This window comes from Artemia sp. Qi Xiang Cuo, chromosome 12, assembly GCF_049724085.1.
Source record: "Artemia sp. Qi Xiang Cuo chromosome 12, ASM4972408v1, whole genome shotgun sequence".
Taxonomy (NCBI): Eukaryota; Metazoa; Arthropoda; class Branchiopoda; order Anostraca; family Artemiidae; genus Artemia; species Artemia sp. Qi Xiang Cuo.
The window spans coordinates 61879841-61896082 of record NC_142805.1 but is presented as its reverse complement, the minus strand read 5'-3'; the positions used below and the strand labels follow the sequence as shown (position 1 = coordinate 61896082).

At 33.9% G+C, this 16242-nt stretch overlaps 1 protein-coding gene across 1 annotated transcript in view; it reads right to left on the bottom strand.

Moving 5' to 3' along the window:
* LOC148946376 (uncharacterized) overlaps positions 1-14883 on the bottom strand; it is a 44917-nt gene extending 30034 nt beyond the window's left edge. Inside the window, exons 1-4 of the mRNA XM_089097683.1 lie at positions 14750-14883; positions 10772-10952; positions 7708-7890; positions 41-143 (exon numbers count right to left, since the gene is read on the bottom strand). Coding sequence (XP_088953809.1) covers positions 41-143; positions 7708-7890; positions 10772-10873 — 388 coding nt within the window. The 5' untranslated portion in view covers positions 10874-10952; positions 14750-14883. The remainder of the gene's footprint in view (positions 1-40; positions 144-7707; positions 7891-10771; positions 10953-14749) is intronic.
* Positions 14884-16242: the final 1359 nt, after the last annotated feature.

Genomic DNA, 16242 nt, shown 5'->3' with positions numbered 1-16242 from the left:
TTAATACTCTTGTTCTTCTGTAAACATCAATTTAATTTACCTTCTAAATGAAGAGGTTTTTTCTCACTGTCTAATTTAAGAGGTCGTGCTAATTCATAACAAAGGCGCCCAAGTCTCCACAGTACTTCTGCCTCATTGTTATCCTAAAAAAAGAAATATATGATAATAATAAAAGTATTTTGCTACATAAACATTAAATTTGTAACAATGTGTTTCTAGTATAGAGATTGTGTTCTGATTTCTGATGTCTATGAGCGTGGGGGAGGGGGCTAATAGTCACAAAAAGTATTTTGGCTCTTCTTTAGCCATTAGATAACTAAAATATATATTCTCACCTAATTTAGCTATTTTCTCTAGTTTATGGGGATCAACCCGAGATCCACCCGGTACGAATACGGGCAGTGCGCTATTTTCGGTCTACCATTATGCTCTGTCGCAAACGATAGCGTTAGACCTATAGTAGCTTATATATAGTATATAGTAGCCTATAATTAACTTTAATATTTAAAAGACAATCTTTCGAGTTTTAGCTCCCATTTAAAGATTATAAATTCTTGATAATCCTTCAGCCCGTATAAATTCAAATTCAAATAAATATTTTCGCGTGATTTTACATTTGGGGGGGGGGGGGTGACCAACCCTTTTATTCTGTCAGATTTACTTCCTTTTAGGAAAGCTATCCTACGGGGTAGGGTAGGTTTCATAAGAAAAACTCCCAGGCCTTCACAATACTTCCGCATCATTCTTTTCTAAAAGAAGAAGACTATGATGAAATAGAATACATTGAAAAGCAAAAGCCAATTCTTACCCCAAATCAAAACTTAATGTTCAAAAATCTACTGTTAGTGATAGTGTTGGGCGATATTTGATGTTGATATATCGATATATCGGATCAAATATCGAATATCGAAACGTATTATCGAAACCGGCATTTTTGGGAGTCTCTGATCCCCTATATTCCCCGGGGAAAACCCACCACACGAAAATTCTGCAATTTTCAGCATATTAATATTTCATGTGAATATTTACATAAAAACAAACACATAAATAATAATGTGAAATTAATATTTAATCCCTCTTGATTTCTGGAAATATTTCTGCTCTAAGCTGTTATTATGAAAGTAAAGAGTAACATTAAACCCCAAAATTAACAAACTTTATTCCATATAGAAAGCGCTGCCCCTTCCTCATCTGCACGTCCACATCATTGTTACAGAAACTTCGGAGTGTGCCAATTACGTCAGAAATTGAGAATTCTAGTATTTTTTTTATATAAGTCATAAGTGAGACCAGCAAGCCTAGGGGGATGGGGTATTTTCCGGAAGGGGGGGGGTTAAACAAAGGCTCTATAAGAACATCGTCGCACGAAAATGAAAAAAAGGAAAAAGAAATTAAGAAAAAGAGATGATAAAAAAAGAAAAGAAAATTGCGAGAAAAAATGTAATCAAAGGTTCAAGGTAAACAGGTATCAAAAAGTATTTTTGATACCAATGCAATGATACCAAACAATGCATCAGCAAAAATTGTGTCAGGTTCTTGGATATATTTACCTATAGGAGGTGAGAGGGGGAGAAATCAGTCCCCCTAGTGCAGTAGGCTAGAGAGAGATCATAAAAATTTATAAGAATAATGGGATTTATGGATGGAGGGTTAAAATAGAAACGATACATCTCTAGGGGTTCCAAGTTACGATAAGGAATTTTTAATATGCTATGCGGAAGTAAATTAGACGACAGAAAATATATTGGTGATTTTGAAAATTTCACCAAAAACGGAAAGTGGGGGGCATGCAGTTAGCAGATACCGCTCAGGGCATCTAATCAACATTTTGAGCTATATGTTTTGCGCTTTCTCAGTGATGCTGTACTTTATGTATGGGGAAAATTTTTATGGGGGGTTTTCGGCGGGGGCTGGATTTCCTCTGGGGAGGGGTATTTTCCAGGGAGAAAAAGACCAGCCCCAATTTTCCTCCCTAGACCGTTTTTCTAAAAACATTCTTACAACTTTGGTTCCTGTAGGCTACGGTTCGCTCTTTACTGTGGTGCAGCTATCGCTGCAGCCATGATTAATATAAATTGAAAAAAAAACTAGTGAATTTAAATAGAAAGTGAAAACTTTAAGCAATCTAGGAAATCAGATATATATATATATATATATATATATATATATATATATATATATATATATATATATATATATATATATATATATATATATATATATATATATATATATATATATATATATATATATATATATATATATATATATATATATATATATATATATATATATATATATATATCAAATGAAACTTAGAGAGGAAAAAAACTAACAAAATGAAAAATAAAATAAAAAAGGGTGAAAAAACAAGGATTTTATCAGCCAGTGGCGAAACATGAAGAAGACAAAATATAAGCAAATATTTCGACAAGGACCTCAGCCAAGTCATCCTCAGTGCTAAACAAAAAAGAAGACAAAGAAAAAAATGAAAATCTAACCTTTCGAAGTTTACCCTACAAAGACAGAACAGACACTGAATAAAAACCAGGCAGGAATCAATGAAAAAGAATTTACCAAGATGATTGGGCAAGAATCTTTTGCATTGCAATCGTTTTAGCTGGTCTACATTTTTGGTTTTCATTAGATATTCAAATAGGTTCTTTTAAGTTATACCGGGTGAAAGTATTGATTGAGTCCTTCAAAATTAAACTGTCGTAAATTGGGCTTAATGAAATATCTCCAGTATCTCTAGTTATTGCTAAATTTTGGTTCATATATTTTTTTTATCTCAATTACCTCTTTAAAAGTTTGTGGCACGCCATTTACAGTTAATATTAAGGTTGTTTCGTCAAACAGAACTAGATGTGTCGGATTTACGAAAATATGCGAAGCCAATGCCGAATCAAGGTTGTCATTGTTATTTTTTAATCTCAGGGACTTATCTATTGAAATTTTGTGCTCATGCAAACGTTCACCTAGTTGTTGATGGGTCCTACCAATGTAAAATTTTCCACAAGAACAAGGGATTCTGTAGACACCACTACCCAGCACAGGGTCAGTTTTATCCTTTCCTGAGTTGAAAAAGTGTTCAAATTTATGTTTGGTTTTGAAAGAAACCGAACGAGATTATGTTTTTTTAAAATTTTTCCAAGTTTATCGCCAAGTTTCGGGATGTATGGTAAAACGATGAAAGTTTTTTTCTCAATTGCCGGGGTAACTGAATCAAGGGGGACAAGCTCCCTATTTTGTTCTTTTATCTTTTTTAATCGTCTATCTATGATATTTTCAATGAGTTTCATTAGGTAACCATTGCAGAAGAGAATATCCTTGACGAAGCAACCTTAATATTTCATTTGTGAATGTTTTTTAATTAATGCAGGTTTTGATTTTGGCTCACCGTGCATGAATAATTAAAACGAAATTTGCATATTAATTGTACTTTTATTTGATTAACTGGCTTTCTCAAAACTTGTTGAATTTTATTCACGAACGTTTTTATTAGTAATAAATATACGTAACTTACGAATTAACTTACGTAACGAACTTCTATATTCATATATTTTTAATACGTATATTAGGGGGTTTGCCCCCTAGTTAATACCTTGCTCTTTAAGCTAAAGTTCGAATTTTGTTCCAATTGTTTAAAAATGACCCCTTAATCACAAAGGCTGTTAATTAGAATAAAGAGCTCTTATGAAAGTACTAAAAAATCTTTGGCTTAAAGAGCGAGGCATTGACTAGAAGGTGAACCCAATCATATAGCTAATATTTTTTTGTTCGTTTTAAGTTTTTATGTTGCTCCTTACTTTCAGTAGAAAAACTTGTTTTTTTATATTTAATTTATGATTTTTTTTAAATAATGATGGGAAATCCGGCGCCCCCGTCATAGCAATGTCCCTTCCCACATGAAATCTTCCTTCATGAAAAGATCCTCCCATATAACCCCCGACCAACCCCCACCCCCCACTATCATAAAAAATTCCCCCTGAAAACTTCTGTATACTTCCCAATAACCAATACTATGTGTTAACATTGGGTAAAGTTCATAACTTTCAGCCCTCCCCCTGGGGGCTTCGAGGGATTAAATCATCCTAAAAGACATAGTTATAATATTTTCGAACATGCTGAATAAAATGGCTATCTCAAAATTTTGATCGGGTGACTTTGGGAAAAAAATTAGCGTGGGAGGGGGCCTAGTTGCCCTCCATTTTTTTTGGTCACTTAAAAAGGGCACTAGAACTTTTAATTTACGTTCCAATGAGCCCACCCATGATATTCTAGGACCACTGGGTCGATACGATCACCTCTGGGGAAAAGAAAAACAAAACAAAAAAAAAAAAAAAAAAAAAATAAACACGCATCCGTGATCTTTCTTCTGGCAAAAAAAGGAAGATTCCACATTTTTGTATATAGGAGCTTGAAACCTCTACAGCAAGGTTCTATTATAGGCTGAATCTGATGCCGCGGTTTTCATTAAGGTTCTATTATTTATAGGGGGTCTTTTACCTTTCTTCCGAAAATCAGCCAAATTTTCTCAGGCGCGTAACTTTTGATAGGTAAGATTAAACTTGATGAAGCCTATATATTTGAAATCAGAATTAAAATCTGATTCTTTTGATGTATCTATTGGTATCAAAATTCCGTTTTTTAGAGTTTCGGTTACCATTGAGCCGGGTCGCTCCTTACTTACAGTTCGTTACCACGAACTGTTTGAAAATGCCGCAGCTAAGTGAGAAAAATTTCCTATAAGGCCATGGACAACGTCTGGAATTTTAATATCAGTAAAGAAAAAAAAATCATGTATTTAAAAAGCAGTTAAAAATTCCAAATGATTATAACATAAAATTATTTTTTAATTTTCAAAAATAAATTAGCCACACTGATACGATTGTCGAAACATAGGTACCATAAAGAGTCTTTTGAAGAAGCTCAAAATTCTCCTAGCAAAACGTGGTCTTCAATTAATTCTTTTATAAAAAAAAGAAAGGAATTCTAAGTTCCTGAAGTTATTAGTTTGGAGGATGGATCGATTACTAATAAAAAGGAGAAATGGCTGATATTTTGAATATTTATTTTGCTAATATAGGAGAGAAAATTGTTTCATCAGTAATGAACCAGTTTGATTCACGCAGCAACAAACATTTGTCTTTATACCTATCATCTCCTCAAAGTAATTAAATTTTTCTAGGGCCTGTTTCTCAGTCTGAAATAACAAAAATAGTGCGTGATCGAAATCCAGGTAATTCAACGGGAACAGACGGATCTAGTTCTATAATTGTTAAAGTAATATTGTCCGCAGTAATTTTACCATTACAGTATATAATTAATCTTTCATTTAAAACTGAAAATTTCCCCTCTGCTTTTAAAGAAGCGGGCATAATTCCACTTCACAAAGGTGACTCTCCTGAAAACCCATCAAATTACCACCCTATTTCTATTTTGTCAGCTTTTTCTAAAATATCTGATAAGGCAATTTATAAAAGGTTTTATGATTTTCTTAAATCGTCTAATTCCTTCACAAATTCCTAATTTGGTTTTAGGTCTGGACACAATACTGAACACGCTATACATGCTCTCATCCAATATATTCATGAATGCTTAGATAGAGGTGAAATTCCAGCAACAATATATTTAGATTTTAAAAAAGCATTCGATACAATGTCCCATTGTATTCTTTTTGTAAATTGGATAGTGGTGTGCGCGGACCGGCGTTGGGACTAGTTAAATCTTATCTTGATAAAAGAAAGCAACAAATAGACGGAGGCAATTTCCTCTCCGCCTGTTCCCTAGTCTTCGAAGATTGGGGTACCTCAGGGCTCTGTCCTAGGTCCTCTGCTTTTTATAATTTATATAAATGATCTTCACCGTGCTTTGGCAATCCCGTGTCTCAACCCACATTTTGCTGATGATACGGTAGTTTCACTTTCTGACAGGAATGACGAGGAGTTGGAGGCTAAACTGGATACTGAATTTTCTGATGTTCTTAATTGGCGTTCTCCAAATTTTATTGCTTTGAATTTATGCGAGCAATGCAATTATTAAAATCAGGAGTCAGATGACGTAGCTCTCAAACTCATTCAATGCTGTTTCGTGTTGGTTTGAGTGAATGAATGTTTGTCTTTTATTTCTCAGTTACTCGCTAGTATCCATCGATGGCGGTTACATTTTGAATTTCTTTGCAAATCACGGATATTGGTGAATGAATCACTTTTATTGCTGTTAGGTATTTGGTTTTGATTCTTAAAATTTTTTGGCTTTTATTGATTTTTATTCATCTTTTAATTTTTTTTTTTTTTTTTTCATTGTTTTTTGTTCACATTCGCATTGACTCTCCACGTTTTATTTGTTGGTTTGTTCTTCGGAACTCGAATTGATTATATTTTTTCTTATCGCGCTGAAGAAGAGAGGTGTTTGTCCCCTCGAAATATTCGCTTTGTTGTGTTTTTTCAGTATTTTCATTTGGCGTTTAAAAACCCCCTTTTTTCTCGTTTTTCTTTCTTTATGTTGAATTGATCAAAAACTAATTTTATAGTTCACGGCAGAAAGTCAAATATCTTCCCTCATATTACCCGAGTTACTTCTTCAAAGTATCGATTATCAATGTATCGGGTGGAATTGATAAAGTACCTTGGGCTTGTGATTGACGAAAGCTTATCTTTTAAAACACACATTCAAAATCTACGCTTAAAAATTTCAAGGTACGTTGGTTTAATGCAACTGTTGAAGCATTATTTGCCCTACTCTGCTTTACGAAGCGTATATTTTGATCTGATTCAGTCTAATATTAATTATTGTTCTTTAGTATACTTATCTACATTTAAAAGCCATATTAGACCACTACAGATTTTACAAAATAAAGCCCTAAGAAACCTGAAGCTTTTTATTCCATCACCTATTGCACTTCCAAATAAGTCTTCTAGAGCATCTTTATATACTTATCTAGATATACTTCTAGTTTCTCAACAATTTACTTTTGGAGCAATCCTTTTCAAATTTAATTACGACATTAAGAAGTTACAGCCATACTACCTCAATAAAAGTTTGTTCTCCCAATCACAAGAATTACATAATTATAACACTCGACAAAAAAAGAGTATCTACATTGACAAGAAGATCTAAATTTGCTACGTTTGTGTCAATAGCCTTGTGCTGGGATACTCACAAGGATCTTATTGATAAATTTTCTTCTATCTATTTAATAAATAGGAATCTTAAATTTCATTGAGTTCAAGATTATCTGAAATTTAGCGTCTATTTAAAATAATAATGTTATTTGTATGATTTATTGCTCTTGGTGAATGTGGTCCTCTCGGCTATCTTCTAGTGTTAATTTATATTTAATAATATTGATTTTTTTAGTTATATTTTTTTATATTTATTTATGGATCCTGGGCTAGCTGCTACTTTCATATTATTGTTGTTTCATTGCGTCTTCGCCGTCGTGTTTATTTTTGTATTGTAGTGTTATTTTATCTTTTTCTAGGCCTAGTTTTTCGAGTTTGTCTCTACATGGGCCTATGTCCAATATATACATGTATAACGTATGTGAATAATAAAATGGTTTAATTTGAACTTGATAAATGTGTATCGAGAAAGTCGTATCTTTGGAACGACCCCTTTTCAGACTATTGATTCAAGTCAAAATATACATTATGACAAAATACGGGGAAAATCTAAATAGCTACAAAAAACTCTGGCAATTACCTTAAACTGTTTCAGTAGGTCGTAAGCTTCCTTGTATTTACAATCTTCATATAGTGAATCCGCTTCTTTTAGTACATCATCAGAAATCCCCTCAGCTTGGGCTTTTAGAGTTAGACCATAGGTAGCAAGAGTAAAACAAGAAAAACTTTTTATGACTCTTGACACATTTACATACAAGTAAGGCTGAAAATAGTGAAAAGGCTTTCATTTCAAAATATATTACAGTTTCTTAAGCGGCATTCAAGTTTGTCTCGGATTGATATAGAATCTCGGTTGTAGAAGGATTGGTCCACAGCTACAATGTGAGCTCAAAATGATTGATTTGTTTGGCCAATTACAAGACATACATCAGTTACTGTTTGTATGGGTGACGGTTTTTGGATCGTGCCTTAACACTAAGTTGAACTTTTCAATTTTGGACTCGATCAAAGATAGTCAAGCATCTGAATGCCAGTTAGCATAACAAGACAGTTTTTAAACTTTAAAAAACAAAAGCATACTGTGCGTTACAGAACTCAATTATATAAATTTATTATTATTACCTTCTGTCTAAAATTCCACATTTCGGCAAATTTATCCCGTAAAATGCTGTTAATAGTTCCTACCTAAGAACCGCTTCTTTTTTTCAAAATTATACAGTTTTTAAAGCAGTACCCCGTTTTCTGCTTGTTGCCAAGTTAAACCTTGAAAATAATAGACAAAACTAATTAGTTAAATTTAACAACAGTTTCCGTCCATAAGAATTTAATATTAACAATCCCTTGGTTCCCATAGACAACTATAACATCAAAAGAAAATTACACCTTCTTAAGCTGTTTTCTGCCATATGTTTTAAAATATTTTTTTGATTTTTCACACATTTGTTTCTATTTGTCCCCCACTACTACCAAAAGCTACATAACTACATATGGAGTTGTTTTCTGTTAGAAACTAAATTCCCCATTTTTTCTAACGCAACGTTGACAGGTTGACACAACCGTCAACGACACAAGACGGTTGTGTAAGCTTCTACTGAACCAATTCAACAATTTTGACTGCATTTTTACTTCCTTAGTAGCCTACTTTAGAAAGTTCAAGTCAGCTACACTTACCATTAACAACAAAAAACAAAAATAATATAAAAAGGAAATATTTTCAGGCTGTCACCAAACCACAAAAAAACTCAAATATTTCATTCAAGACATCTGTTTTTAATAGATATTAGCAGGAGGCTGCTACTCAAGAATCGGGACGTCATGTCCTGGAGACCTAGAAGTCACTTTTCGAAAACATAGAATTTAGGAAAATCCTAAGTAGGACACAGAAGCATTACGATTCATATGTTCCAAACTTCTCAAAACTACTGAATGATAAAACCTAGTTTCTGTAAAATATTGTATAAATTAAAAAATATAAAATATAATGGTAGATTTCATTTTCACTGTAAACAAACAATGATTCAACCAAAATTTCATTACAAACAACCTGTTCCACACGCATCAACTTCCCATCTAGTTATTGAGGCATCTACAAAAATATTTTTAAAGAAAATATAGAAAAATCTTGTAAAGATTTCGTTAAATACTTTAAGTAATTGAAATTTATAATTCAAATAAGAATTCAAACATGTTAGTAGATATGTCTTTCACCTGTATTATCTCGTCATCTCATTATTTACCCATTTAGATAAATGTTTTTCTATAAAATCTTTTAGGATTAACTAGGGAATACTAGATAAATACTTTATACTTTATCTTTATCTATAAATATTTAGAAAATACTTCGCATATTACATGCAAAGGTTTGCCCATTATGTCGCAACTCCTAATATCCTAAAATTTCAACAGCAAATCATGTTAATGCTAAAAAATTAAAGCGTTGAAGACCTTCAGTTTAAATATTTGACAGTAGGTACTTTGGCCATTGAATTTCTATTCAAAAGAGTCCCTGAAACATTGAAAAGAAGTTTTTTAATCTTAAAAATGGCCCGTTTTTTTTCGTTTTAAACATGAGACCTTTTCCCCAGCCACCCTCATTTCTAGAAATTAGTTGGAACCTTCCAAAAGCAAATTCTGGTTGTGTTCTACACCAATACATTTTATATGTTTCTAAAAGAAACAATGTTCAACAAAACAGGTAAAGGATATGTCATATAATTACATGACAAAACAAAAAAACAAAGAAAAGAGGTATGCATATTACAAGCACAAATAAGAATTTTAACTGCTTGGATTTTGTCACTGTAGAGACTGATGACAAAACAAAAGACACAAAACCATGATTGATTTGGCAAAGAACAGACACAGCAAATAAACCGAAGGAACCCATTTAACAGCTAATGTATTATAAAACCCACTGCCACAATCACTGCTGTAATATACATACCCTGCTGTCACAATCACAAATTCTACATACAATTAAGTTTAGTAAATTGACATAGAAAGATGAAACTCCCGAATAAATAGTCGTTTTGAAAAAGCAAGAGTCTGCTTTATGATGATTAAAAACACTTCATCAGCTTGCAAAAAGATGCTACAGGCAGCAAGAGACTGATCAGAGAACTTCATATCCACTTCTGTCAGAGTTTTGACAGCCCTGCATCCTCCAAGCAAACGCGAAAATTCTACGACTAGGAAGTTAATCTACAACCAACAATTCCATGGTCAAAAGAAAACACTGGTAAAACAGAAGAAAGCTAAACAAACAAAGTGGCTTACATCTAAACTAATTACACTTAACAGCATTTGCACTATAACAGCCACTGAAGGTCCAGGGGCACCAAATCACAAAAATATAAAGGAGAGGCGGAGAGGGGGCAAGATGCTTTTAGTTTTCATTTTGTAATAAAACACAAACTGAATGGTATTTTTAGAAACCTAGAGGGAGGGGGGCAATTTTTACGTTTTATTTTTTTTTTTACGACAATACCGAAAAAACTGTTTTCAACATCTACGGAGGGGAAATAAAATCTAACAGACAACAGTCCCTTTTACCTATACTGGCGCCTTTATGAGGTTCTCCTCTTTAAAAAAACACCTAAAATACATTCACGATAATCATATTAGCTTAGTAAGAAGACACTTACAACAAGAAATAATGTTGTCTTCTTTACATTTGTCCCTTTCGCTAGTGCATTTCTTGCTGGGCGAGCAAATGATGCAAGTTTTCTTAAGCCCCAGGAAGTCATTTTTGGCCCTACAGGATAGCCATGATAAGGGTTTACAGAAAGATCTAAATGGATTGTAGACTTGTCAAATCAGTTAATCCTACAAAAAATGGGGAACAATTAAAGACAATTTAAATTGCAATATTCCAATAGTATTGCAAGCCTACCAATTTCCTAATTTATCTTATATTATTTGAATAGCAAAAATAAAGTAGGACAATAGTATATCTCAGCAAAAATTTACATAAATCAATCAACCCTGTAAAACCAACATAGACGAAAGTTAAAGGAAATTTCAATTACAAAATTTTTTTTTCGTAACACAGGTACCAATCTCCTAATTCTTTCCCTTCAACTGGGAGTGCAATGAGTATTTGGGGGCAAATCATCTAAGGCTTCTTGTGTTTTCCCCCTGAGCTTACAGAGCCATGCCACTGACCCCTGTTCAAAACCAAATAACCAGCAAGATCAGGACGTAATCAGGACTAAAGGGAATTAACCCCTCCCACTTATGCTCTTCAGCATAATAATTGCAATTAGAATACAAGGCATAGTAATGCAACTTTTGAACAGGAGTAAAAACAGATACAGTCATGAACAGTTGTTTCACAGCATACAGCCAAGAGACATAGGTGTTTCTAGTTCATTTTGGAATCTGGAGCAAATATTTGCAAAACCAAAAGAAAACTAAACAGATTTGTTGACGTTCCGTTGCAAAGAAGAATCGCCAGACGAGTCAGAAAAAAACGCATAAGGCACAAAGAACGGATTTTAAGGCCAACCTTTCTTTTGTCAAATTAACCCTTGCCCTATTAAGTGATCCAAATTTCTCAGCTTATGCTTCAGAGAATTAATTATGAGTATTCTTGTAGTTTTAGTAGATTTTCAGTATTCTTGTAGTTTAATAACTTTAATTTCTGTATGTTATGGTTTTCATTTATATGTTCAAAGTAGGCTAACTTCAGTCCCTTTTAAGTTTTAATTATTACATAACTTTATTCATGCTCGTTCTATTTTTTAATATTGCTCTTTACTTTTCTTTAAAAAACTACTTTTCTGGGATGTAGTTTTCTGACTCAATAGCCTACTTTGGAACTAACATATTTTAATGTATTTTTGATAGATATTAATTGTAAAGACAAGGCTTTACCTTGTTGATAATTGTAAATTATCTTTTTGGCATCCCTGCTTTCAATAAAAAAATGAGGTATTATCATTTAAAAATGATAGCCCCCTATCTTCCTACCCTATAGGCAATAATTTACAATTTATTTATGAATCATATTTTTCGGGTAACTTCCGGTTCAATCTTTAATTGATTGATCTTTAATTCAATCTTTAATCCGGTTCAATCATTAAGTCTATAGCTAAATTTTGTCTCAACCAAAGGCTGTTTTTTTTTTTGGGGGGGGGAATGTTCAAGAAAGAAGAATATATTTTCTATCAGGTGTTCATTAATTTAGTATTAAACATTAAGAAAATCTTATCTAAAAACAGCAAAAAAAAAAATCTGCAAACTTACAATTCAGCTGTAGAAACAATCTGTCGGCTGTCAATTTCAAAATCCAACAAAAGGCTGAAGCTGTATAGTAGTGAATGCATTCTATAATTCTATTCAACTTGAAAATAAAATTCTTAACTACGAATGATGTAAGAAATAGCGATTGGGAACTGCATTCGAAATGATTTAAACTCACTTCATAAAGACAATACTTTTTTTTGTCAACATATGAAGAACTGTGTGTATTGCAATATTTGCAATAGCATATTGCATCTGTCTGCTTTTTATGCAAAGTAACAAAAGAGACGAAAATTAATGAACAAGAGAGTAGTGAAGAATTATGGTATGCAAAATAATATTTGGCAGGGAAATTCAATGGTGATAAATCACTAGGGGTGGCACCGTGATTGCGTGATTTTCGGGGATTCGGGGAACCAAATTTTTTTTCGGGGTGACGCATAGATTTTCGAGAAAATACCCGAAAATTCAGGGATATTGCAAGCTCTGCTTGATTTCTAATCAGGAAAATCAAAATACTAAACCACACGAGAAGGAAAAGCTCCAATTTTGCGGTTGACGCAATAAAGAATTGCCGTAGAAATAATTTAAAGTCGACCGAACGTCGCCGCCTCTGCTGGCGGCGGCGTGGCTGCGGCACGCTGGTGGCCTTACGACACTTCGGCGGCGTTCGACCGGGCCTCTGGTTGGGGGCGTTGGGTCGATCCGCCGGCGTGGCGCCGGGGTCCATTTGTGTCTATTCTCTAACGGACTTGGCACAAATAGCTGATTTTGGGAACCAATTTCAGCATCAGTGGAAAAACAATAGTGTTAAGAACAATTTATTGCATGAGATTTTCAAAACGAAGAATCATGAACACAAATAGTCAACTAGAGTTTATTAATAGTTGCATCATTGATCTCAGCTTAGTTCTCAGCTCAGTAGCAGGGTCTTTCACCACAGACATCTCTGGCTGGCTATTTATTTGTATCCCTATTTTTTGCAATGATCATGAGGAAAATTGGTGCTGATTTTGTAAATCAGAGCTAAAAACTAGAAAATTTTTCAAGCTCAAATTGACACCAATTTCTTTTAAAATTGGCGCTGATTTGGAAATCAGTTCCTGAAATCAGCTATATGTGCCTAGTCCTTAGTCCTGAAAATTGTTTATAAAAAGACACCCAACCACCATCTAACTAATCAAACCGGTAAATATTTACCACATCATATTATTGAGTTACAACTAAAGTGAATATATCACTCAATTCTTTTTTTATGCTCTTTACAAATATAATAATCATTTTTGTCTGAAATGAATTTTAGACCCCCCCCCTACATATACCAATTCAGGGTATACAGTTGAACATTAGGGGGGGGGGTGTAATTTTATTTCTGATGTAAATGAGAGGTAAGTTTAAAATTCCTACCCCCTCATGTGCAAATATATACCCTGAGTTGGTATATCTATGGGTGGGGGCTGAAATTCATTTCCAAAAAAAATTATTATTATATTTGTAAATAGCATAAAAAAAGTCATTGAGTGGGATATTCAATTTAGTTGTAACTCAATAATATGATTTGGTAAATATTTACCATCAAACCTAACCCTAACTTAACCTAGTTTATCAGTATTTGTCTATTAATAGCCTATGCTTTGTGAAAAATAATTAGATGGCACTGATTTTGTTTAATCACATATATAGATCATTTAAAAAAGGGAAAATACAGTTGGGTCCATGTTTATTTTTCAGAATTCTGTTTTTTTTAAATGGTAGAATGGTGAAAGAAATGAAGATAAAAGTTCTCCCCCTGCAAAATATGCTAACTAGGATTATTCTGCATATTATGAAGTAAGAATTATTTTCTTAACATGTTTCCTTGTGAACTAGTACAACTCTAGGCTTATATAAAAAATAAAACATGGTTGCATCAATAGCTGCAACTTAAGCTAGCCAGACATCCACCACATGGCTAATATGGGAGTAAAGTTCATTTGTGATGCAAATGGATGTTATATTTAGATTGAGGATGCAATTCTAGGTATATATTTACACAGTAGGGGGGTGGGGGTATGTATTCTGTGAATATATAGGCTCAAAGAAATTCGTCGATTTCTTAGAAAAACTGGAAAAATAAGCAAAGAAGTGAAGATAAAGGCTCTCCCCTTGCAAAATGTGTTAACTAGGGTTATTCTACATATTTTGGAGTAAGAATTGTTTTCTAATATGTTTCCTTTAGTCCAGCTGGACTCCTAGGCTTAAAATACTGGTTGGCTAATTTAAAGATTTGTATATATACACACTGTCAAATTAGCCATCTGGTGGTATTCCAAGCTAGCCCTAGACAAAGATCAAACCACAACTAGGCTATAGTTAACCTTCAGGTTGTAAATACAAACCCTAAACAAAGTACTCTCATGTACTATTGACTCTGGATCACTTTCATTTTCAGAAGATTCCTCACAACTCATTATATTTTGAAAAACATCAAGGGCAGCCTGAATAATGAAGTTGTTCGTTTCCATTTTTTTAACTTTTAAATTCCTCGCGCAAATGAAGAAACAGCGTTCATTTTAATACGATAATACAATAAGTTATTGCTAATTCCAATAAGTTATTGCAATAACTACAATAAGCTTAACTGAATGCGGGGGTGATGAGAAACAAATACTTCTAAATATCTACTGTAGTGAAATTAACTCACGCCTTGCGCTGTGCAGAAAAAAACACGGTTCTTATTCGCAAAGTGAGAATTGGGTCAGAAGTTCCAGGATGGTCGGAAAACCCAGCTTTGGTTAATGCGTGTCAACAAGCTAAAATGTGTTATAGTGTGTGGATTGATTCGGGCCGTCCTAAACAAGACGTTGTAAACAGTGTTCGATTGTGTACAAAGCGGCAGTTCTCCAAATGTCTCGCCGTGCACCGCTCTTGTGTGATTGATGAAAACAGTGAGTCGCTACGAGTCGATCCAAATAAAATTTGGAAATTCATCAAGAAGAATCGATCTGCAGAAGCGCTCAGTAACGAATCCGCCCTTAGTGAAAGTAAATTGAATAGTTATTTCACGAGCGAATTTGCTGCACCTGATCCTGAATTGGAGTGCAAGTTTGAGAGAGATCTTGATCTCTGTTTAGAATCTTTGGAACCAGACCTCGGCCACGTAGTGAGTGTGTCGAATGTTCGTTCGTCTATCCGTAAACTAAAAAAGAAGTACTCTAAAGGAGTAGATAATAGCTGTGGTATGCATCTGATTCTCGGTAGTGAACTGTTAACAGTACATCTAGCACTTATGTTCCAAATGATTTTTAGTTGCGGTCTAGTGCCAGATATTTTTTTGTACTGGTGAAATCACCCCTGTCATCAAGAAAGGTAAAGACCCATCTGAATGTTGTTCCTACCGCCCGATTACCGTTGCTCCCGTTTTTTGTAAATTGATGGAGTTATTAGTTATTGAGGAGATAAAGTTTGTTTGTAGTACACCAGATTCGCAGTTCGGTTTCAAGAGAAATATTAGCCGCGAGCACGTGCATAGCCTATTGTCTAATGTTTTGTTGGATGCAGATGCTAAACAAGAAACCATGGTACTTGCAGGCCACGACGTCCGCGGAGCGTTTTATTCGGGTATCCATGCACAACTGCTTGTCTCTGCGTTTAAGAGAGGTCTTGACAGATCTATAATTGCTACTTACAGGAACATGTATTTTAAGTTGAAGGTTAGAGTAAGGGTACTAAAAAACCAGAGCCCGACAGTATCCGATTTCCTCGTACCAGTACGAAAAAGCATTCGCCAAGGGGCTTTATCATCACTCCCTCTTTATAATAACAGTATCATCGAGACTCAGAAGATGGTGAAAACGTGCTTTATTTTTCGTGGAATTGATTTGTCTCTTGT